This window comes from Schistocerca piceifrons, chromosome 9, assembly GCF_021461385.2.
Source record: "Schistocerca piceifrons isolate TAMUIC-IGC-003096 chromosome 9, iqSchPice1.1, whole genome shotgun sequence".
Classification (NCBI taxonomy): Eukaryota; Metazoa; Arthropoda; class Insecta; order Orthoptera; family Acrididae; genus Schistocerca; species Schistocerca piceifrons.
Genome location: NC_060146.1, coordinates 113399048 through 113423690, shown reverse-complemented (window position 1 = coordinate 113423690; position 24643 = coordinate 113399048). Strand labels below are relative to the sequence as shown.

The 24643-nt window shown below is 40.2% G+C and overlaps 1 protein-coding gene across 1 annotated transcript in view; it reads right to left on the bottom strand.

Annotated features, from left to right (window-relative positions):
- The window catches only part of LOC124717147 (zinc finger protein 501-like), a 117173-nt gene that overhangs the window by 19836 nt on the left and 72694 nt on the right, over nucleotides 1-24643 (bottom strand). The window contains exon 5 of the mRNA XM_047243901.1: nucleotides 23554-23655. Within this exon, the coding sequence (XP_047099857.1) occupies nucleotides 23554-23655 (102 nt within the window). The remainder of the gene's footprint in view (nucleotides 1-23553; nucleotides 23656-24643) is intronic.

Sequence of the window (24643 nt, the reverse complement as noted above, 5' to 3'; positions counted from 1 at the left end):
CATGAGTGCAATCTGTCGAGTATTCAAGTTTGTAACACCATGTTTTTTGCTCGCTGGGGACGAACCAATTTTATTACAAATATGTGATGAATTCCAACGTAAATACACTGGGGTCAATAATTAAAGCAACAAACGGTAATTTTGCAAAGCTGCATTTATTTTGCCACAAAACAGTATAAACAGACGGTACTAAAATAGAAACAATGTAAAGAATACAAAACGTAAGCAACTGCAACATGCACAACCGTAGACAAAAATGTCCTTCGTTTTTCCAACATAACGGATCTGCACGTACTTTCGGACAACTGGAAAATGTACTAAGTACCGGGTGCAACCACCTCGGACAGCAATGCAGGCCTGACAGTAGTGGGGCATACTGTGAATGATGTCATCAATCTCATATTGAGGCAATAACAGCCATTTTTCATGCAGAACTGCTCGCAAGTCTTGCAGAGCGGTTGGTGGATGCTGACGTGATGCAATCCGTCTCCCTAGTGCATCCCAGACATCCTTCTATAAGATTCAAATCAGGAGAACGCGCAGGCCGCGCCTTGCATGCAATATCTTTCACTTCCAAGAAAACATCAACCACCTGTGCTCTTATGAGGTCGAGCACTATCGTCCATTAACACGAAGTCTGGCCCACAGCACCTCGCAACAACCACATATGAGGTCCCAAGATCTCGTCACGATACCTGACAACAGCTAAACCTTGTCGATTCACCCGTACCACTGCACTAAGTTGCGTTCGAGTAGTCAACGTAATCCTGGCCCACGCCATTAAGGATCCTCCTCAATATTGGTCTCTTTCCACAATATTTGAGTCCAGGAATCGTTACCACATCCCCTTCAGATACGAATCCGTCGAGAATCACTCTCCAGATCAAATCGGGACTCATCTGCGTAAAGAACATTGGCCCACTGTTCGACTGCCCAGGTGGCATTTTGATGCATCCACTCAATATGTTCCCTTCTGCGAAGATACGTCAGGGATACATGTTGGCCGAACGGTTCTAGGCGCTACAGTCTGGAACCGCGCGACCGCTACGGTCGCAGGTTCGAATCCTGCTTCGGGCATGGATGTGTGTGACGTCTTTAGGTTAGTTAGGTTTAAGTAGTTCTAAGTTCTAGGGGACTGAAGACGTTAGAAGTTAAGTCCCATAGTGCTCAGAGCCATTTTTTGATACATGTACAGCAGGTCTCCTGGTAATAAAATCCACTCTGCTGAAGCCTTCTGTGCACCATTTGTCTCGATACAAACCGTCCAGCGATTACTGCGAGGACAGATGCCAGTTGTCGTGTACTACTACGGCAGCACCATCGTACCCTTATAGCCAAATAATGGTCCTCTCTTTCTGATTTCACATGCAGTCGGCCCTACTCTGGTCTTCGCGATACAGTTTCGGTCTCTATAAACTGTCGCAACATCCGAGAAACAACAGAACCATTCACATTAAACCCACCGAGCCACATCACTTTGAAACTGCCCTGCTTATGTTTTTTCCATGGTCCTTCACTGCAAAGAGTCTGGTAGGCGTCTTCTTTGTGCCATACCATCGTACGGACATCTGTGTGATTACATTGTGAATTAGACACAAGGCAGGGAAATAGCGGTTTGTTGCTTCAATTTTCGACACCAGTCTTTGGTATAACAAGCCCTTATTTTTCACTTAAATTTAATAATACTTATCATATTGTTCTACATAAATTCACTCGGTCATGGACTTTTCACCAATCATGTACGGAAATTGTAATTTAATATGCGATGCTAGAATGCGACATTACGGAAGTGTTGACCACAATTTTACTATTTTATACAATACGTCTCATTTATGCAATAGCCGAAAGATCATTCGGCAAATTAAAAATAATCAAAACTTATTTTATTCTACATCTACAGCTGCATCCATACTCCGCAAGTCACCTGACGGTGTGTGGCGGAGGGTACCTTGAGTACTTCTATCGATTCTCCCTTCTATTCCAGTCTCGTATTGTTCGTGGAAAGAAGGATTGTCGGTATGCCTCTGTGTGGGCTCTAATCTCTCTGATTTTATCCTCATGGTCTCTTCGCGAGATATGCGTAGGAGGGAGCAATATACTGCTTGACTCCTCGGTGAAGGCATGCTCTCGAAACTTCAACAAAAGCCCGTACCGAGCTACTGAGCGTCTCTCCTGCAGAGTCTTCCACTGGAGTTTATCTGTCATCTCCGTAACGCTTTCGCGATTACTAAATGATCCTGTAACGAAGCGCGCTGCTCTCCGTTGGATCTTCTCTATCTCTTCTATCAACCCCATCTGGTACAGATCCCACACTGGTGAGCAGTATTCAAGCAGTGGGCGAACAAGCGTACTGTAATCTACTTCCTTTGTTTTCGGATTGCATTTCCTTACAATTCTTCCAATGAATCTCAGTCTGGCATCTGCTTTAACGACGATCAACTTTATATGATCATTCCATTTTAAATCACTCCTAATGCCTACTCCCAGATAATTTATGGAATTAACTGCTTCCAGTTGCTTACCTGCTATATTGTAGTTAAATAATAAAGGATTTTTCTTCCTATGCAGATTCTTCTGCATTTCAGTACAATTTTCCATTGTTACAACCTCTCGATATACTACAGCATCATCCGCAAAAAGCCTCAGTGAACTTCCGATGTCATCCACAAGGTCATTTATGTATATTGTGAATAGCAACGGTCCTACGACACTCCCCTGCGGCACACCTTCTCTCCATTGAGAATGACATGTTGCGTTCTGTTATCTTGGAACTCTTCAATCCAATCACACAATTGGTCTGATAGTCCATATGCTCTTACGTTGTTCATTAAACGACTGTGGGGAACTGTATCGAACGCCTTGCGGAAGTCAAGAAACACGGCATCTACCTGGGAACCAGTGTCTATGGCCCTCTGAGTCTCGTGGACGAATAGCACGAGCTGGGTTTCACACGATCGTCTTTTTCGAAACCCATTCTGATTCCTACAGAGTAGATTTCTAGTCTCCAGAAAAGTCATTATACTCGAACATAATACATGTTCCAAAATTCTACAACTGATAGACGTTACAGATATAGGTCTATAGTTATGCATATCTGTTCGACGTCCCTTCTTGAAAACGGGGGTGACCTGTGCCCTTTTCCAATCCTTTGGAACGCTACGCTCTTCTAGAGACCTACGGTACACCGCTGCAAGAGGGGGGGCAAGTTCCTTCGAGTACTCTGTGTAAAATCGAACTGTTATCACATCAGGTCCAGCGGCCTTTCCTCTTTTGAGCGATTTTAATTGTTTTTCTATCCCTCTATCGTCTATTTCATCTACCATTTTGTCATCTGTGCCACAGTCTAGAGAAGGAACTGCAGTGCAGTCTTCCTCTGTGAAACAGCTTTGGAAAAAGACATTTAGTATTTCGGCCTTTAGTCTGTCATGCTTTAGTCTGACATTTGGCAGTCACAGCAATCAAAAACCAAGGCCGCATCATGTTTACATTTAACGGCAATTATCGATAATTTTCCAAAAACTAAAGCCAGAAGCAAATTGTAAAATAAATTGTTATAATAAAACTGTCTATTTCGTTTTATTGTCTACCTATATTATCAACTGTAATCTACTACAGCCACGAAAATACGGGCCCTGCCTCTGATGCTTACCGACCGGAAATCGTAGCTCTAAACGAAATCAGGCTGATCGGTACGGCGCACTGAGCTCACAGCGTACTAGTTTAGCGAAAGTGCCGGCACTGACAACAGCCTCTCTCTCCGAACCTCTGTGCCACTGCGGACACAACAAATGCTCATCTGACTGTTCCCAGCGTGTTTCGCGGCAAGGGGCCATGATTTCGCGGCCGAGTAATACTTCTTCGTTGTTCATTTTTTTAATGGTTTCTGCCCGCAATTTCGTTCGTCTTGTATGGGCCAATACTGAAAATTATCCCACTGAATCATTTTATCAGCATGAAAGTATCCTGTGTCCTACCCAGGTTGAACTCTATGTGTCTGCAAAATTTCATCCTAATGCAGCCAGTAGTTTTTGTACGAAAGCGTAACAAACAAACTTTCACATTTATGATGTTGTTAGGAAGTACGGCTGTAATTTACTTAGCAATAAGTAGGCTTGTATTATTATGCCACTGAGAGAGGTGGCGCAGTGGTTAGCACACTGGATTCGCCTTCGGGAGGACGACGGTTCAACCCGCGTTCGGTCATCCTGATTTAGGTTTTCTGCGAGTTAGGGATGGCTCCTTTGAAAGGGCACGGCCGATTTCCTTCGTCATTCTTCCTTAATCCGATGGGACTGATGAACTCGCTGTTTGATCGCCTTCCCAAAATCAATCAATTAACCTTATTGTGGCACGCAATGGACGGGAGGATGTTGAAGTAGTTTTACATCTGTAAAGTATTTACTTCCCAAGTGTGATCTCTCAGACGGCTAGCACTTATTGTTACTCTGTTGCTAATGCATAACGGTGAGGTAGGACATTACAGCATTATCTAGTTGTCCTTTCCCAAAGCTTCCGTGGCTTCCTTTGTCAGTAGCAACCTGAATGTGATGTGAATCTATACTATTACTGCTTCTTTCATGCTAATAGTCTCTGACACTGCACCTTGGTCTTCGCGTTGGGGATTCAGTAGCCAGGTTTTTGACTACTGTTCATGTTTAATGGGCACTTACTTTGAGGGTACTGTTTTAAAATGGGCTGAGGACAGTTTAGAAAGTGTTGTTGGATCAGATAGTGACAAAGAAGCGGAATGTGGGCATAATACAGTATAGGAACAGTGCGAAAGTTAAGACGACTTTATTTTGCCACCTGTGAATTTCTTGAATGAAACAAGTGATCAGAGTGATGAAGACAGAAGTGAGGATGCTAAATTTTTAACTAGAGGTTCTGCAAGAAATACATTAGTTCGAAACAAATATCGTTGCTTGTCGAAACCACTTCCAATGATGACCAATGGTATCATTTTTCTGCATTGTCTTTCACAATTCCTATGAAGACAATACTCAGGTGAAGTGCTTCAACTTTTGAAGAAGCATGTAAACCATTGGTGACATCTCAGATAAAAAGCGAGTCAACAAGTATCACATAGCCCGTGAACTTCATGCATACTTCACCTTGTTTTGAGTGTTGCAGAACCAAGACAAATCGATACAGAACTATTGGAAAAACGCAAAACATGCTCCGGCTGTGAACCAAAAATAAAGAAAAACACCTCCTATTTGACATTATTGCAAACGCCAATCTGACATGAAGTCTACACAAAAATTTCCAGGTAACACGAAGTTTCGGCCACAGGATGAAGTCTTCTTTAAATTTTTTGGCAAGACAGTGTTGAGAGCATGGTGTCATCACAAAAGATTTTGGATGTTCATCTTACATCGTCCAAGGTTCCACTGGGCTGCATCGACATCACCAGAACCACCTGTGGCACTCTACATCAGTGATTCTGGCACAGAATATTTGCTACCAGACACAGCACTTCGATGGAGTCAACAACAGCAGTCATCTGTGGCTGTTGCAGCAGACACCACCAGAATGGTGCCCATGGTGATTGACGTTGCACCACTGTCATCACAGCTGTCTCTGTCAACGACACATGTCCTGCAGCCTGAGCTGATGTCTGCCCAACCACAGTATATTTGTCACTGGATGCGGTGTGCACTTTGTGCCCAGTTTTGCAGCCGGTGTTCCCAGTCACAAGATGGACACTGTCATGCAAACAGCTGTCATCTGTCACTGCACTCCCTGTCTCCTCTTCTACATTTGCATTCAGTGTCTCCCCAAATCCCTCTGCAATCGTCACGTGACACAGCATTACATGGTGATGGTGAGGAGGTATGTGATGTCACCTGCAGAAGGAGGTGCCATGGCAGGATTTGTACCTTGCAGCAGAATCAAGTGGGCACAGTCACTGCCAGTTGCACCAATGAATGGGAGGAAGTTGTGTTTTGTGACATTCACAAATATACCCGACATTCCTGTAACCATGGATTGTTTCAAAGCTGAGCATTTTATCTTCTTCAAGTCATAATACAGTGGTCTAATGTTTTGTATGTTACACAGGAGTTGCCCAGAAAGTAATGCACCACATTTCTTTTTCTCAGCCGAAAACAATGCTACGAATGCGAAAAGTTGCGTATGTATTATTTAAAGTCTCCTGAGTGGGTGCACCAAGTGAGCTTCCGACATACAGAGTAGCTGCAGGACAGTTTCAAAATGGAGTCTGTAGGTGATGTACATTACAAGCAATGTGCCATCATTGAATTTCTCATTGCAGAGATTGAAACTGTGGGCAATATTCACAAACGCTTGTGCAAAGTCTATGGAGCATTACCTGTTGACAGAAGTACAGTTAGTCGCCGGGCATGGAGGGTGAGGTCATCAGAAGGCAGTTTGGCGGAGCTCCACGATTTGCAGCGGTTTGGCTGACCAGTCACGGCTGTCACACCAGACATGTAGAGCAAGCTGATATTGTCAATCGCGAGGACAGATGCTAATACGACTTGGTAGTTGACACTGCATCTGTCAATCAGCGAAAGAAGCGTGGATGCAATTATCTGCACTCTCGGACATTCAAAAGTGTGTGCAAGATGGGTCCCGCGGTGTCTAATGGCGGATCACAAATTGCAGAGGGGGTTCACCATTTTGAGCCCGAAACAAAACAACAGTCGATGGAATGGCGCCATTCCCACTCCCAACTGAAGAGAAAATTCAAAACCACTGCTTCCACCGGTAAAGTCATGATGACCTTGTTCTGGGACTGTGAACGTGTGATTCTCATTGATGTGATCCAATGAGGCGGTACTCTTAATGCAGAAGCATACGTCAACACATTAACAAAACTCACAACGCGCTTCCGGCAACTTCGGCGCCAGCCAGGAGTCGTTTTGCTGCAACACGATCACGCTTGGACCAACACAAGTCTGAGGACTGCTGAACACATCGCAAAACAGGGCTGGGCAGTGTTACCCCATCCACCCTACAGCCTTGACCAAGCCCCCTCGTACTTCCATTTGTTTGGGCCATTAAAGGATGCCATTCATGGAATACATTTTGAGGATGATGAGGAGGTGGTTCACACAGTGAAGCACTGGCTCCACCACCAGGACAAGGATTGGTACCAACAGGGCATACATGCCCTTGTTTCGTGCTAGAGGAAGGCCATAGAACAGAATGGAGATTACCTGGAAAAATATAGTGTGTAGATAAAACACCATTCTTTTGTGTGTGTAATGCTCATTATGTTCAATAAAGAATTGTTGAACAAAAAAATGCAGTGCATTACTTTCTGGACAACCCTCGTAGTATGAACTCAGCCTCCTCCAGAAGTGATCTAAGAACTCACCACTGTGCTGACAAGCCTTATATTGTCTGATGCAATGCAATGGGAAGATGTTCTGTGAGAAGTGACAGACTCTTTGAGAAGGACGGAACAGGGTAATTTTTTCAATTATTCAACTGCTTAACGTCAAGACATTCATGATCATATGGAGGCTATGTTTCCTGGAGGTGTACCATAAGGTTTCAGTGTCAGTAGAACTTAATTCCAGCACATTCTAACTGAAGCCATAGAACAACTATTATAAATAATTTATTTGACCTTTATTGTAATACCTGTCAGAAGTGACACACTTCATAGTTATTTTACCTTTCTTTCATTCTATAAGGGGAATACCATATTTCAATTTACTGCATGGATAATGATAGTAAACGTGTGACTTTTTGATGTGGTTTGGCCACTATTTACTTATAATTACAAAATCAGTTAACAGTTTGCAAACTTTCTATCTTTATTAATGAATATTTTATATTTTAAGTCTTATATTGAAAGTAAAAGATTGAGAAATGAGCATGTATTCGCATAGAAAATTACATTGAAGTAATTAACACTTCTAATTCTTTTTTTGTTAAAATGGTACTATGAATGGTTTTTTCTTTTATAAACACCAGGATGGAGAGAATCTGCATCTCATTTCTGATTCTGAACTACTTTCTGAACCTGGTGAGCGCCTATAAACATGGCTTGTTAAAGTCTTGCTTCTTGAAAATATTTCTTCTGTAAGGCAACCTTCAGCCATACATTAGCTCCAGAGATCTGCTTTTGAACTGCCATAAGTTATTCCTGTTCCTGATGTCTTTTTTGTTTAGTTATTTCTGTACATGATGAAATCTCCTTTATGTCTGCTGCAAGTTTTTGTGGAGTTTCATCATCTTGGACTGCTCTTTTTCCTCTTCATACTTTTGTTTTTCCTTTCCTTGCTTCCTTCCTTCTTCTTCTTCTTCTTCTTTTTTTTCTTCCAAGTAGTTCTGGTATTTCTTGTATGCACACTGCAACAAACAAATTATTTCATCATAGGTACCTTTTTCTGGTTTGTTATCATACAATTTCATTGTATCTTTTATTGTTGTAAGTGCACTGACAGTTGTTTCTGAGAGTGGTGCCCAATCCTCTGTAAGACATCCTTTTGATGCAGAAAAACCCCTTTCAACCTCAGCATTCCCACGTGACACAGTTAGAACTGTGTTCATCATTTTACTTGTGTGGAGATAGTTTGGTTCTCCTGTCATACACTCCATACTGATGAACTGGTTCTCATAACTGTCAGCTCAAGTCAGTGTTGCAATTGAACTTATGCCTGTTTCCAACTGGAGAAGCTTCCATTCATCCAGTAACTAATCACAATTAATATCCAGTGGTAATGCTTTTGTGACACAGTATCACCGATACTCTCTGCTGATCTTCTGTTACAGAGCTGAAGATACCATACTGCAGAGTCTTTGACCCTGCCAGTTTGCTTTAAGAAGAATGTGTTCATCTAGTACATTTGTTCACGGTGTTTTGTGTAATAGATACACATAAGAGACTTAATCATTTATAACGTATTCTCATTTGGGGCACATTTTCATCCTGGAAGGAAGTTTCTTGAAGGTTGTTTGGCAGAGGGCACAAAAGGTCGTAAGATCAGGAGAATAAAGATAGTGCGAAATGACTTTCCAACCAAACTCCTGTATTGTGTTTTTTGTCAGTCTAGCAGAATATGAGCAGGCATTATTGTGGAGTAGCATCACTTCACGCAATCTTCCTGGTCATTGTTCTAGGATCACACCTGCAAGACATCTCAGTTGTTGACAGTAAATGTCAGAAGTGATGGTTGCATCTCAAGGAAGCAATTCATAGTGCACCACACCATCCCTCTTCCACCATCCTTTTGTGGATGTGCATAGGTCTTTGTACAGGTAATTACAGTTTTCTTTGGGCTCAACCATTCCTTTATTTCCCTTATGTTAGCAAAAAGACACCATTTATCATCACCAGTAATAATATAGGATAGGAATGGTCAGTGTTACTCATGAGCCAATTGATGACAAACAAGCAGAGATGCATATATGACTACTTGCTGATTTTTGTGATTTTGGCTTAGAGCACTCAGTACCCACCAAGAGTTTTGAACCTCCCCCACTGCATGCAAATATCACATGATGGTGAAATGATCACAATTCACCACATTTGCCAGTTCTCAAGTACACTGAAGTGCAACATTGTGGACTAATGATTTTAAATGATCTTCATCAAACCCCAAAGATCTTCCTGAATGTGGAGAGTGACTAGTGTCAGAATGGTCATCCTTATAATGACAAAATATTTTCTTGCCATGCTCTGTGTAATGACATTATCCCCACACAAACACATGAATATTATGAATATTTGTAATTGCCTCTGCTGCTGTTGCCTCTCCTTGAACTTAAACAGATGAATATGTAGGAAATATTCTGATTTCTCCACTTAGTATTCCATTTTCTAGTGTCCATGGTTCTACTCATTACCTCCCAATGACAAAATGAAAATGGCACAAACTAGCACCACACATGCTCTTAATACTGTATTTCATTATAGTGATCACATTTACAATTTAACCTATTTTGTGCTTTTATTATATTTACTATGTGTACATTTAATTTCCAACCAGCTTTATTCCTTGTTTCATTAGAATATTTCCATCTTTTTTCCACACCGACTAAAACCTGAGAACTTTTTTTGCACACTAGTCTCATGTAAGAACAGAGATTGAAATGACAATTCACAACATATCAGGCAAATTGTTACTGTCAAAAACAACTAAATGATACATTTGTCTTCCTGTGCTGTGTTCAGGGTTATACAATCATTTCACAGGACAACATTTTGGACTTTGACTGTTAACTTAACATCAAACTCTGCATTTACCTGACATAATTGGCTTGGAGAGAGTGATGAGTAAACAAAAAGGCTGCAGATTTTTTATTAAAACCTTTATTTGTCGAGATTGAAACATAGAAAACAGTGTTTACGATTTTCAACCTGTTAAACAGTCATCACCAGATCTGGAAGTTGTTAAAAAAGGTCACAAGTTAGAAATACTTCCAAAAACTATAGCATTAACAAGAGCAGTTATGCAAAACTGTTGGGAATACGTATCAAGATACATACATATGGTGTCTACATCAAGAGAATAGGTAAGACACTTAGCCATTTCAGTGTTGTATCCCTGAGCAAAATATAATAAGATTGTATGGATATGATCCAAATTCAACGGCACTAAGCTATGTGCAATGAAGGTTCATTAAAATATACCTTACAATAGTATTTACAATATATGTATGTGAAACATACTGTGCAAACAATATTATGAAAAGGAAAGTTGCTGCTCACCATATAGCAGAGATGCTGAGTTGCAGATAGGTCCAACAAAAAGACTGTCCCAAATACAGCTTCACACACACACACACACACACACACACACACACACACACACACACACACATGACTGCAGTCTCAGGCAACTGAAACCACACTGCGAGATTCAGCAACAGTGCATGATGGGAGTGGCAACTGGGTGGGGGTAAGGAGGAGGATGGGGGTGAGCACAGGGACAGATAGTACAGTGGGGCTGGCAGACACTGAAGTGCGGCAGAATAGACAGACGGCACAGGAGAGGTAGAGAGGAAGGAAAGGGGGGGGGGGTGTTGTAGTGGAAAAGGAGCAAAGTATAAAGACTTGGTGTGATGGTGGAAAGACAGTTGTATATTTCTGGGGAATGGGAACAGGGAAAGCACTGGATGGGTGAGGACAGTGACCAATGAAGGTTGAGGCCATGAGAGTTACAGGAACATAGGATGTATCGCAGGTAAAGTTACCACCTGCACAATTCAGAAAAGCTGGTGTTGGTGGGAAGGATCCACACGGCACAGGCTGTGAAGCAGCCACTGAAATGAAGGATGTCATGTGCAAACATAATTTTAGCAAATTGGGCATGACATAAGGTAAGTCATCCTGTATGGGTACAATGTCAGTCAAAGTTACCAAGATTGAGGCAGCAAATCGACTGACTGGCACAGTGTACATAGGATCAGAGGTTACTGAAGATGCCAGCTCATGGCAATACAGTATAATGAATTGGAAATATAACACAATACAACAATTAAAAGGGGAAAATAGTACACAGTAATTTAAAAACAAATAATAAACTCAACAATTATAGCTATAAAACTATTGCAATTTGTGTAATAAAACTTAGGCTGCACAGATAGAAGATGCCTACTAATGGCTTAATTGCTATATCAGCGATTATTCAGATATAAAGCACACATACAAGCCCAGGAGAGATCCACTTGATGCTGGAAGGTGGAAGGGCCGCCTGTGGAAGAGAACACAACACCAAGCAGTAGCCAAGCTAAATACAGATGAATGAGGGCAAAAAGGAGACAGAGAAGGATAAGTACAAAGCAACCTAAGTAAACAAGTGGAAAGTGAAAAGCTTCGTGACAATGTCAACAGGCCAAGGGCACGTCAATAGGCCAAGGGCAAAGAGACAAATACAATCCAAATTGCGACCAGAAAGAAAGACCAAGTACAATGAGAGACTGTTACCCAATAGTCCATAGTGAAGTGATGACAGTAGCTGAATATATCAGACATGAGTACAAAACTGACTGACCATTTGCTGGGTAGCTGTATTTATATTCACCGCAAAAAACACTGCTAGCCATTGTATTCACGTGGTGAGATGAGTGGGGTACTCATGCTGCGAATGCAGCACTGTGGCGAGACTGTGACCTCTAACAGCCATTAGGTCCATTACCTTTGGCGGGTATTCAACTTCCATGGAGCCCACCAGAGTAATATTACGATACATTAATAATATTATGTAGAGAGATCTGGCAGTAATAAGATTTTATTATTTACAGTCTTCATTGTAAAAACATTACCTATTACATATCTAGAGGCTAAATGAATGCAGTAAAAACACAGTAAATGAAGCAGGCAAAAAGGAATACAAACATCTCAAAAATGAGATCGACAGGAAGTGCAAAATGGCTAAGCAGGGATGGCTAGAGGACAAATGTAAGGATGTAGAGGCTTATCTCACTAGGGGTAAGATAGATACCGCCTACAGGAAAATTAAAGAGACCTTAAGAGAAAAGAGAACCACTTGTATGAATATCACGAGCTCAGATGGAAACACAGTTCTAAGCAAAGAAGGGAAAGCAGAAAGGTGGAAGGAATATATCGAGGATCTATACAAGGGCGATGTACTTTAGGACAATATTATGGAAATGGAAGAGGATGTAGATGAGGATGAAATGGGAGATACGATACTGCGTGAAGAGTTTGACAGAGCACTGAAAGACCTGAGTCGAAACAAGGCCCCGGGAGTGGACAACATTCCATTAGAACTACTGACGGCCTTGGGAGAGCCAGTCCTGACAAAACTCTACCATCTGGTGAGCAAGATGTATGAGACAGGCGAAATACCCTCAGACTTCAAGAAGAATATAATAATTCCAATCCCAAAGAGAGCAGGTGTTGACAGATGTGAAAATTACCAAACTATCAGTTTAATAAGTCACAGCTGCAAAATACTAACGCGAATTCTTTATACACGAATGGAGAAACTAGTAGAAGCCGACCTCGGGGAAGATCAGTTTGGATTCTGCAGAAAAGTTGGAACACGTGAGGCAATACTGACTCTACGACTTATCTTAGAAAATAGATTAAGGAAAGGCAAACCTACATTTCTAGCATTTGTAGACTTAGAGAAAGCTTTTGACAATGTTGACTGGAATACTCTCTTTCAAATTCTAAAGGTGGTAGGGGTACAATACAGGGAGCGAAAGGCTATTTCCAATTTGTACAGAAAGCAGATGGCAGTTATAAGAGTCGAGGGGCATGAAAGGGAAGCAGCGGTTGGGAAGGGGGTGAGACAGGGTTGTAGCCTGTCCCCGATGTTATTCAATCTGTATATTGAGCAAGCAGTAAAGGAAACAAAAGAAAAATTCGGAGTAGGTATTAAAGTCCACGAAGAAGAAATAAAGACATTGAGGTTCGCTGATGACATTGTAATTCTCTCAGAGACAGCAAAGGACTTGGAAGAGCTGATGAATGGAATGGATAGTGTCTTGAAAGGAGGATAGAAGATGAACATCAACAAAAGCAAAACAAGGATCATGCAATGTAGTTGAATTAAGTAGGGTGATGCTGAGGGAATCAGATTAGTTAATGAGACACTTAAAAGTAGTAAAGGAGTTTTGCTATTTGGGGAGCAAAATAACTGACGATGGTCGAAGTAGAGAGGATATAAAATGTAGACTGGCAATGGCAAGGAAAGCGTTTCTGAAGAAGAGAAATTTGTTAACATCGAGTATAGATTTAACTGTCAGGAAGTCGTTTCTGAAAGTATTTGTATGGAATGTAGCCATGTACGGAAGTGAAACATGGACAATAAATAGTTTGGACAAGAAGAGAACAGAAGCTTTCAAAATGTGGTGCTACAGAAGAATGCTGAAGATTAGATGGGTAGATCACATAACTAATGATGGAGTATTGAATAGAATTGGGAAAAGAGGAGTATGTGGCACAGTTCTGAGGCATCAAGGGATCACAAATTTAGCATTGGAGGGCAGCGTGGAGGGTAAAAATCATAGAGGGAGACCAAGAGATGAATACACTAAGCAGATTCGGAAGGATGTGGGTTGCAGTAAGTACTGGGAGATGAAGAAGCTTGCACAGGATAGGGTAGCATGGAGCGCTGCATCAAACCAGTCTCTGGACTGAAGACAACAACAACAACAAATGAACATACAGTGGATTACACTGCACAATAGAACAACCAGGAGAAGCACGCTCCCTCTGTAGTATAAATAAAAGACACTGTTACTTATCTAATATAGTTGTTAAGTGATATATGCAAAGCAAAACATATATGATTCAACTACAACTTGTCGTTTGAAATGAAATGCTTTCAATAACTGGCTAGTAGCAGAAGTGATATGTAGCTTGATGTCTACATGAAGCATTTAGTGATGTTCAGGATAGATACTGGTTATTCTTCATAGTATTAAATACATGATGGCTGATTCTGTTGGATGCCACTACGTATTTCAATTTAAACTGATTCTTAGATGATACTTAATAATATCAGTCACAATAGATATTATTCATGTAGCACAGATTAAAGCAGTTTCAAGTGTACACTTTGACATAATACTGATGATGATATTTTCTTCCTGGTACATACACACTATGTGTCATTAGTTAACTGTAGAATTTGTACTGCATAACAGTTATCACTCTCATAATCCAGGCACAAGACAGGCACTGGCTATGGTCACGCTGTCACTTCTTCCAGCATGACGTGGTTCCATAGTTATGTATGTATAGAACCACTGGTAGTGTATTGTGATTTACCATATGCTCAAGCCTGTACCACAGACATAGATCTATGTATCATATGCACCATTAACAACAAGCATTTTGTTCAGCACCTAGGCATCTAAGCAACAGTGTAAGCCCTTTGTTATTTACACTAAATCTATGGGTGACTGGGTCCACTGTCTAAGCTCACAATAGCATGTCTTTTACCATCCCCTGTTCTGTGGCTGTTGTTGTTGTTGTTATTGTGGTCTTCAGACCTGAGACTGGTTTGATGCAGCTCTCCATGCTACTCTATCCTGTGCAAGCTTCTTCATCTCCCAGTACCTACTGCAACCTACATCCTTCTGAATCTGCTTAGTATATTCACCTCTTGGTCTCCTTCTACGATTTTTACCCTCCACGCTGCCCTCCAATACTAAAGTGGTGATCCCTTGATGCCTCAGAACATGTCCTACCAAACGATCCCTTCTTCTAGTCAAGTTGTGCCACAAGCTTCTCTTCTCCCAATCCTATTCAATACCTCCTCATTAGTTATGTGATCTACCCATCTAATCTTCAGCATTCTTCTGTAACACCACATTTCGAAAGCTTCTATTCTCTTCTTGTCTAAACTATTTATCGTCCATGTTTCACTTCCATACATGGCTACACTCCATACAAATACTTTCAGAAACGACTTCCTGACACTTAAATCTATACTCAATTTTAACAAATTTCTCTTCTTCAGAAACGCTTTCCTTGTCATTGCCAGTCTACATTTTATATCCTCTCTACTTCGACCATCATCACTTATTTTGCTCCCCAAATAGCAAAACTCCTTTACTGCTTCAAGTGTCTCATTTCCTAATCTAATTCCCTCAGCATCACCTGACATAATTCGATTACATTCCATTATCCTCGTTTTGCTTTTGCTGATGTTCATCTTATATCCTCCTTTCAAGACACTATCCATTCCATTCAACTGCTCTTCCAAGTCCTTTGCTGTCTCTGTCAGAATTACAATGTCATCGGCGAACCTCATAGTTTTTATTTCTTCTCCACGGATTTTAATACCTACTCCGAATTTTTCTTTTGTTTCCTTCACTGCTTGCTCAATATACAGATTGAATAACATTGGGGAGAGGCTACAACCCTGTCTCACTCCCTTCCCAACCACTGTTTCCCTTTCATGTCCCTCGACCCTTATAACTGCCATCTGGTTTCTGTACGAATTGTAAATAGCCTTTCGCTCCATGTATTTTACCCCTGCCACCTTCAGAATTCGAAAGAGAGTATTCTAGTCAACAATGTCAAAAGCTTTCTCTAAGTCTACAAATGCTAGAAACGTAGGTTTGCCTTTCCTTAATCTAGCTTCTAATTCTGAATTCAAAGGTTTGTAAAATCTACGTGCCTTCCGATTGTCTCACTGTTGATGAACAGCTTTTGCCTCACGTGTTCCAATATTTCTATGAAATCCAAACTGATCTTCCCCGAGGTCGGCTTCTACTAGTTTTTCATTTGTCTGTGAAGAATTTGCATTAGTATTTTGCAGCCGTGACTTATTAATCTCATTGTTCGGTAATTTTCACATCTGTCAACACCTGCTTTCTTTGGGATTGGAATTATTATATTCTTCTTGAAGTCTGAGGGTATTTTGCCCGTCTCATACATCTTGCTCACCATATGGTAGAGTTTTGTCAGGACTGGCTCTCCCAAGGCTGTCAGTAGTTCTAATGGAATGTTGTCTACTCCTGGGGCCTTGTTTCGACTTAGGTCTTTCAGTGCTCTGTCGAACTCTTCACGCAGTATCATATCTCTCTTTTCATCTTCATCTACATCCTCTTCCATTTCCATAATATTGTGCTCAAGTACATCGCCCTTGTATAGAACCTCTATATACTCCTTCCACCTTTCTGCTTTCCCTTCTTTGCTTAGAACTGGGTTTCCATCTGAGCTCTTGATATTCATACAAGTGGTTCTCTTTTCTCCAAAGGTCTCTTTAATTTTCCTGTAGGCAGTATCTATCTTACCCCTAGTGAGATAAGCCTCTACATCCTTACATTTGTCCTCTAGCCATCCCTGCGTAGCCATTTTGCACTTCCTGTTGATCTAATTTTTGAGACATTTGTATTCCTTTTTGCCTGCTTGTGGCTAACATATGTAAAAGCACTGACTTTGCCTTACAGTTTAGCATTTGGTCACATCTGCAGTGCAGACATAGGTCTAAATATCATATATTCCGGCAACAACAGGACAATGTTAATTACTTTTTCTATTAACAATCTTCTGCATCCTTACTACAAGCTATGTAAATGTTGTATATATTATGTTACATTTCAGTCTTCTTTACAACCACTTTAGTTCTAGAACTGAAATTTGTAACACAGACATAGGTCTATGTATCATATAGTCTAGCACCTGATGGGTCCAAAATTTTAATTCTATTATAATCTTGTATATCTTCACTACAGGTTGTATGAATTACTGTATATATTACATTACATTGTACTTTCTTTCACCACAACATTAGTTCAGGAACTAAAGTCTTGTGTTTAAGAAGCCACAATTTACACCTAGAGTCTGGCAGTGTTTTTTAAATTTTATACAGCATTTGGTGAGAGTTGGTTTCAGTGCATATATTGTACTACCTTTTTAAACTTAAGGTCAGCATTTATGTATGTTCAGTAACATTTCTGTCATTGTTTGCCTTAACCCTTGTGTCCACACTCAAAAAATTATACTTTGGGATAACCCAATGAATTTATTGTCATACAGTCATGGATGGCAACACTCAGCTCTGGGTATATACAGAATCATTGCAATGAGGCATTCTAATTATTGCTGGCTACTGTTGTGCAACATTATGAACTCTTTATTATTGTGTAAGCTTTCCTATGGTGAACCTCAAATTCTGGATTCTCATGGATGACAAACTGAAATGTTCTACATCTCAATACAGCAGATCAAACTACAAAGCAAGAAAAGTCTGTATTAGAAAGTTATTATCAACTGTTGATACAGAAGAGGATGATGCTACAGATTTCAATGATAAAGATCCTACCCACGAATGGATTCCAAGTAAAGCAGATGCTGCTGATTCAGATATTGGTACTTGTAATTATATTGAAGTTGAATGAGAGACAAATAATAATAGTAGCAATGAAAATCACAGAGCTAGTGGAAACAGTGGAGCAACTGTGTCTTCTGCAGGCATTCTACTTAGAAGAAAATGGAACTAAATGGCATAAAGAACCTTTTGGGACAAGAAAGTTGCTGAAGCGTAATATGTTGCGGGAATAGGCTAGTCCAACATGAGCCACAGAACTTCTTTCCATAGAGGACAGCTTTAAATATTTGCAGAAGAAATGTGTGATATAATAGAATATGAATCCTACAGGAAGGCGAATCAGGTATTCACAAACTGTAACATCAATACAGGAGCAGTAAGGGAATCCCACAATCTATTAGAAACACAAAGGTGGAGGGAAAGAAAGTGGAAGTTGTGGGCATGAACCAACTCTTTTATCTTGATACCACTGTGCACTAAACTATGGCAAGCTGGCTGCATTAGAGGATCTTGACTTTCATGTTACCATCTCCTAAAGGTTTCAACTACTCATATGGCATTATCTGACATTTGATCATAACAAATTGTACTAAGAATGACATAGTTTTTTTAATAAAACTTCAGCACATCGTTGCCTTGAAATAGCAACATAAGAGTCATAATAGTAAAACAATCAAATACGAAATGTAATATGACACCTCCCAGAGAGAGAGTGTTTGTAGTGCACACACACACACAGCTTACTCCTGCACATCATTTTGAGGCCACTTCTGAGTAATTCCAAGTGAGCCATGAGAGTGTGTAATGCCTCTCGTTGCCACCCAAATTGCTGTAAATGCATACATAGCCTCTCTATGTCGATCATATGCCTCTTTGATGTTCACCTTATAGACTCTTTTTAAGATTAAGAACTACCTTATGCAGTGCACAGCTGTATCAGCGTATTATTACAGGTATTGATTTTAGTCTTGGATCAGACCATCATCGGGTGCAAAAAACATCTCAACTATGCATTTGTGTAGCTGGACAAACAACTAATAGATGCATATTGTTTCATCACTAATAGTAGCTATATATATGTAATGTGTATGTCCATTTCAGCTCACAGGCATTTATCCACAACAACTGTAACCATCTTTCTAAGACATTACCCATTCTGTTCAAGTGCTCTTCCAACTCCTTTGCTGTCTCTGGAATTGCAATGTCAGTGACAAACCTCAATTTTTTCTGTTTGCTCTCTGCAAACTTTAATTTCCTTTCCAAATTTCACCTTGGTTTCCTTCACTGCTTGCTCAGTATAAGGTAAAGTAACAGGATTTTTTTTCTTTTTTTAATTTTGCAGGCTTCATACTACTGATTTTCAAAAAATTTTTATCTTCTTAGTACTCATGTCCCTGATGTATGTTTGCATTTTCTGCTGTTTTGAATATTTAATTTATTGTTGACAGTCAAAGAGGTTGTATGTGTTTTCGAGTACTCGATGAATTTTTATTTTTGAAAAAGGTGGATCAAAGAATTTGCATTAAATTTTGCTTGAGAAACAGAATAAAGTGCAGTACTGCAATTGAAATGTTGATTGTGGCTTTTGACAAATCTATTACGAATAAGACAAGAGTTTATGAGCAGTATAAATGTTTCAAATAGGACTGAAAACAATCTGAAGACAAAGACAATCCTGGAGAGCTTAGTTTTGTGGCGGCGTTCGTAGCGACAAACAATTCGCTGTAGAAACGGCTTACGAAGTCACCGCCACACTTTTAATAGCGGGCCGACCGGTCCGCTGGAACAGTGAACAGAAAGATGAAAACCCAAACACTCTGATTAAATAAAAGTCGGTACTTATCTTTATTAACAAAGATACAGAAACACAGTAGTGAACTCCGGGTCTACAGAAATCTGTCTAGTTCGAGTCGGTGCGGCTAGGTCAGCGTCGGCTGACGACAAACAACAACTCTGCTGCGATGAACACACAACTGACTAGCAAGTACACAATTCGGTGGCGAGTATACAACTGAGCGGCGAATACAGAACTGTCCTAGCGCTCGCGACTCCAGCGCTTAAGAAACCAGAAGCCAGCAGTGGCGCGTGCAGACTTGCGGCGATTTCCTGTCTCGCTGGCGCTGCTTATGCGGACGGCGTCTGGACTTTGACGCTGCCAACCTTTTGGCAGCGGGCTCGGGTGGCATTACTAGCTAGGATATAACACTTAGCACATCAATTACTGATGACAATGTGAAAGAAGTACAGAAAATACTTCTGGACAATTGCTGAATCACTATCAGGGAGGTTGCTGATGATGTCAGCATAGCCCTTGGGTCATGCCAAGCAATTTTCTTTTTTTTTTTTTGTTTTGGGCATGAAGCATGTAGCAGCAAAATTGGTTGTGAAATTATTGAATTCTGATGAAAAATGATGTTGCATCGACATCACTCAGGAAATACTGAGTGAAGTCAACAATGATCCAGAACTTATAAAGAAGGTTAGAAACAGGTGGCAAAACATGGGTATATGGGTGAGACACTGAAATAAAGGCCCCATCATACCAATGGAAACTGCCTGAAGAGCCAAGACCAAAAAACATTCGACAAGTTTGATCACATGTGAAGGTTCTTCACACCATTTTCTTTAATTACAATGGGACAGTGGATCACCAATTCCTGCCTTGTGGTTGTGTGGTCAATAAGGAATACTAACTGGAATTTATGGACTGTCTGCATGAAGCAATCCAAAGAAAATTACCAGAAGTGGGGCAAAAACCACTCTGGAAGGCTGCATCACGATAATGCTCCCATTCACACCTCATTGCTTATTCACGATTTTTTGGCAAAAAACAAAACCATTATGTTGCTTCAGCCACTGTATTAACCAGGTATGGCTCTGAGACTTCTTTCTATTCCTCAGGCTGAAGAGAACCATGAAAGGACATTACTTTGCCACAACTGATGAGACAGAAACAGAATTGCCGAACTGTTGTTGTTGTTGTGGTCTTCAGTCCTGAGACTGGTTTGATGCAGTTCTCCATGCTACTCTATCCTGTGCAAGCTTTTTCATCTCCCAGTACCTACTGCAACCTACATCCTTCTGAATCTGCTTAGTGTATTCATCTCTTGGTCTCCCCCTACGATTTTTACCCTCCACGCTGCCCTCCAATACTAAATTGGTGATCCCTTGATGCCTCAGAACATGTCCTACCAACCGATCCCTTCTTCTGGTCAGGTTGTGCCACAAACTTCTCTTCTCCCCAATCCTATTCAATACTTCCTCATTAGTTATGTGATCTACCCATCTAATCTTCAGCATTCTTCTGTAGCACCACATTTCGAAAGCTTCTATTCTCTTCTTGTCCAAACTATTTATCGTCCATGTTTCACTTCCATACATGGCTACACTCCATACGAATACTTTCAGAAATGACTTCCTGACACTTAAATCAATACTGGATGTTAACAAATTTCTCTTCTTCAGAAACGCTTTCCTTGCCATTGCCAGCCTACATTTTATATCCTCTCTACTTCGACCATCATCAGTTATTTTACTCCCTAAATAGCAAAACTCCTTTACTACTTTAAGTGTCTCATTTCCTAATCTAATCCCCTCAGCATCACCCGATTTAATTTGACTACATTCCATTATCCTCGTTTTGCTTTTGTTGATGTTCATCTTATATCCTCCTTTCAAGACACTGTCCATTCCGTTCAACTGCTCTTCCAAGTCATTTGCTGTCTCTGACAGAATTACAATGTCATCGGCGAACCTCAAAGTTTTTACTTCTTCTCCATGAATTTTAATACCTACTCCGAATTTTTCCTTTGTTTCCTTTACTGCTTGCTCAATATACAGATTGAATAACATCGGGGAGAGGCTACAACCCTGTCTCACTCCTTTCCCAACCACTGCTTCCCTTTCATGGCCCTCGACTCTTATAACTGCCATCTGGTATTGCCTCACGTGTTCCAACATTTCTACGGAATCCAAACTGATCTTCCCCGAGGTCCGCTTCTACCAGTTTTTCCATTCGTCTGTAAAGAAGTCGCGTTAGTATTTTGCAGCTGTGACTTATTAAACTGATAGTTCAGTAATTTTCGCGTCTGTCAACACCTGATTTCTTTGGGATTGGAATTATTATATTCTTCTTGAAGTCTGTGGGTGCGTAGCATGAAATTATAGTAATCATAAAGTTGCTGATCTGAATCTTATTACTTACACCTTTATTTACTATTACTTACATTTCATTTTTATTAACAAATAAAAATGTTTGTTAACAAATATTGAATAGTAATCTTACTAAAAATATATTTTCATTTTAATTACTAATTTCATGAAATGACAGAATTCACAGATAACTGAAATTTGGAGCAGAAATGCAAAGTGTGAAATGGGCAACATTATATTTTTCTATTTGTGGGGACTGTTCATTATTGTGAACCTGTGGTATAGCCATTAATTGAAAAAAGTAATCCAATGAAAGCAGGATTGGGAATGGCACATACTGTGTATGTCACCTCAGAGAATCCCTCGAGAAGCAATACAATACAATCCTATTGGATGAAGGAGTGTGAGAAAGTCAAAGAAGGGATGGTGAAGCAGGGACAGGCCATAAGGTCTAATCCTGAATGAGCAGTAGCAGCAGCAGTAAAAGAAGATGAAAATCATTACTATTGAAGAACATAATATTTTTTCATTGGAAAATAACGTATTTCTCATGTCTGTGACAAATTGTAATTTAGTTGCATACAGTCAGTAATTGAAAGTAAGCATATGTTATTTTTATTAAAAGTATGATTCAGTATTTGATAACTAATATTTCTACTTGGTGCTAAATATGAAATTTGAAAACAAGTAAAAAGAAATGTAGATTCAATCCAGAAACTCCACGAATGCTAGGCTCCTATGCAATGGGGTGAGTGATTGCTGATTATGTTAACTCTGCACTCTTCTAATCTTTAGAGATGAATCTACCAAGTTGTTTCAAATTCAACAATACGAAGAAAATCCAGACTGTGAGCTCCCCTTGTGTGAACAAAGACAGACACAACTATAAGAAACGAGCAATGGATATTATCAGAAGGACAGCCTGCACACTGAGTACTGTTCCCTCCACGGACAAGCAGAATGGCTCATACTTCTTTAAGTGCTTATTTCCAGACATTGGTTGATAGGACTTTTGTTTCTAATTTGGCAGCTCCATCTGTTTTTCAAATATGAGAACTTTTTAAACATGCTGCATATCTCTCTATAAGAAGCATAATGCACTGAGTGATGCACATTTTTGTTACTAAATTCCCTACTCACTAGATTACATTAGCAGGAAGGTTTACAAGTGAATCTAACACTCTATTGACAGCTGTATCTGAAGTCACAAATGAAGGCAAGCGAGTTTAGGCTGTTATGCGCACCTATGTCATGCTTTCTCTGACAACCAATGCAAATTCATTACTGTTCTGAGCATTCTGCTGTGAATGATGTAGCCAATGTGAGCATTAAACATGATTTTAGTGAGCTACTTAGTGAATTTTTAATGCATTTCTTGCGAGTTGTCTTAGCTGACAGTGGTGGTAAGTGACAAAGTCTACTTAAGCAAGCAAGGGACACAATTTGCAAAATAAAGGCTTTCTCCTACCAGAAAGCATGTTTACATGCATAATGCAACTGTCATTCAGAACCAGCAACAATGCAATCTCCATCCGTACCTCGACCTGCACACACCACCATTGTTCATGAATTGGACTATACGTTATATAAAGCTTAACCTTCCTGTGTTATACATGGCTGTCAACAACACACCAGCAGTGGACAGACCACAGGGAACATGACTCACCTGAAAGTCATCCTCCCTCATTGTGTCCTTGTCTTTCCTGTCCTCTTCCTCCTTAATGCTGAGAGCTCTAGAGCTGAGAAAATCTTCTGAAGATGAACATTCCTGGAACGGTTTTAAAAATGCTTCATAAGATGAGAGGTAAAACAGAGTTAATGCAATGCAGTCAAGTGAAATCATGTGGTACTGAGCAAATTATATGAGGAAATAGGACACCAAATGTAGTAGATGGCTTTTTCCATGTTGGCAGAAGAATAATGGTGGCTGAAGAAAACAGGATACAAAATGTAGACTGGCTACAGCAAGAAAAATATTTCTGATGTAGAGGAATTTGCAGATATGTAATACCAATTTCAGCATTAGGGAATCTTTGCTGAGGATATCTGTGTTGAAGTGTAGTTTTGTACAGAAGTCAAATGTGGACAATAATCAGTTCAAACAAGCAGCAAACAGATGTTTTTGAAATGTGTTGTTACAGAACAATGCAGAAGATTAGGTGGGTAGATCGAATAACTATTGAGGAGGTATTGAACTTAACTGGGCAGAAAACAAATTTATGATAAAATTTGATTAAAAGTAAGGAATGGTTGATAGGACACATCCCGGGGCACCAAGCAGTGACCGCTTTTGGTTGCAGAGGGAAGCATAGGGGGTAAAAACTGCAGAAGGAGAGAAAGGCTCGAATACATTATGCAGATTGCAATGGATGTAGTTATGCAGATGTGACAAGGGTTCCAAGGAATAGACTAGCATGGAGAGGTGCATCAAACTAAAGACCACAACATGCAAGGCAAGAAAGAGACTACAACAAACTTTCAGACAAAATCATACAGAAATACTCTGCCCACTTCCTTTGTTTTGCATCTAACAAATGCCTTTACAGAAGTGATTACATCTATATGCATGGTATTAAAAAGAATCATATAGAACATTTGTAATGCACACATAGACATTATAGTCAGTCCATCAGATAATGTAAATGTTCAAATGCACTAAATGTCAACAACTACAGCCGATGTAACGCAGAGTTGGGGATGGAATGTTCTTTTAAGAAAATGGTGGTGGCTTCACACAAGAGAGAACATCAACACTG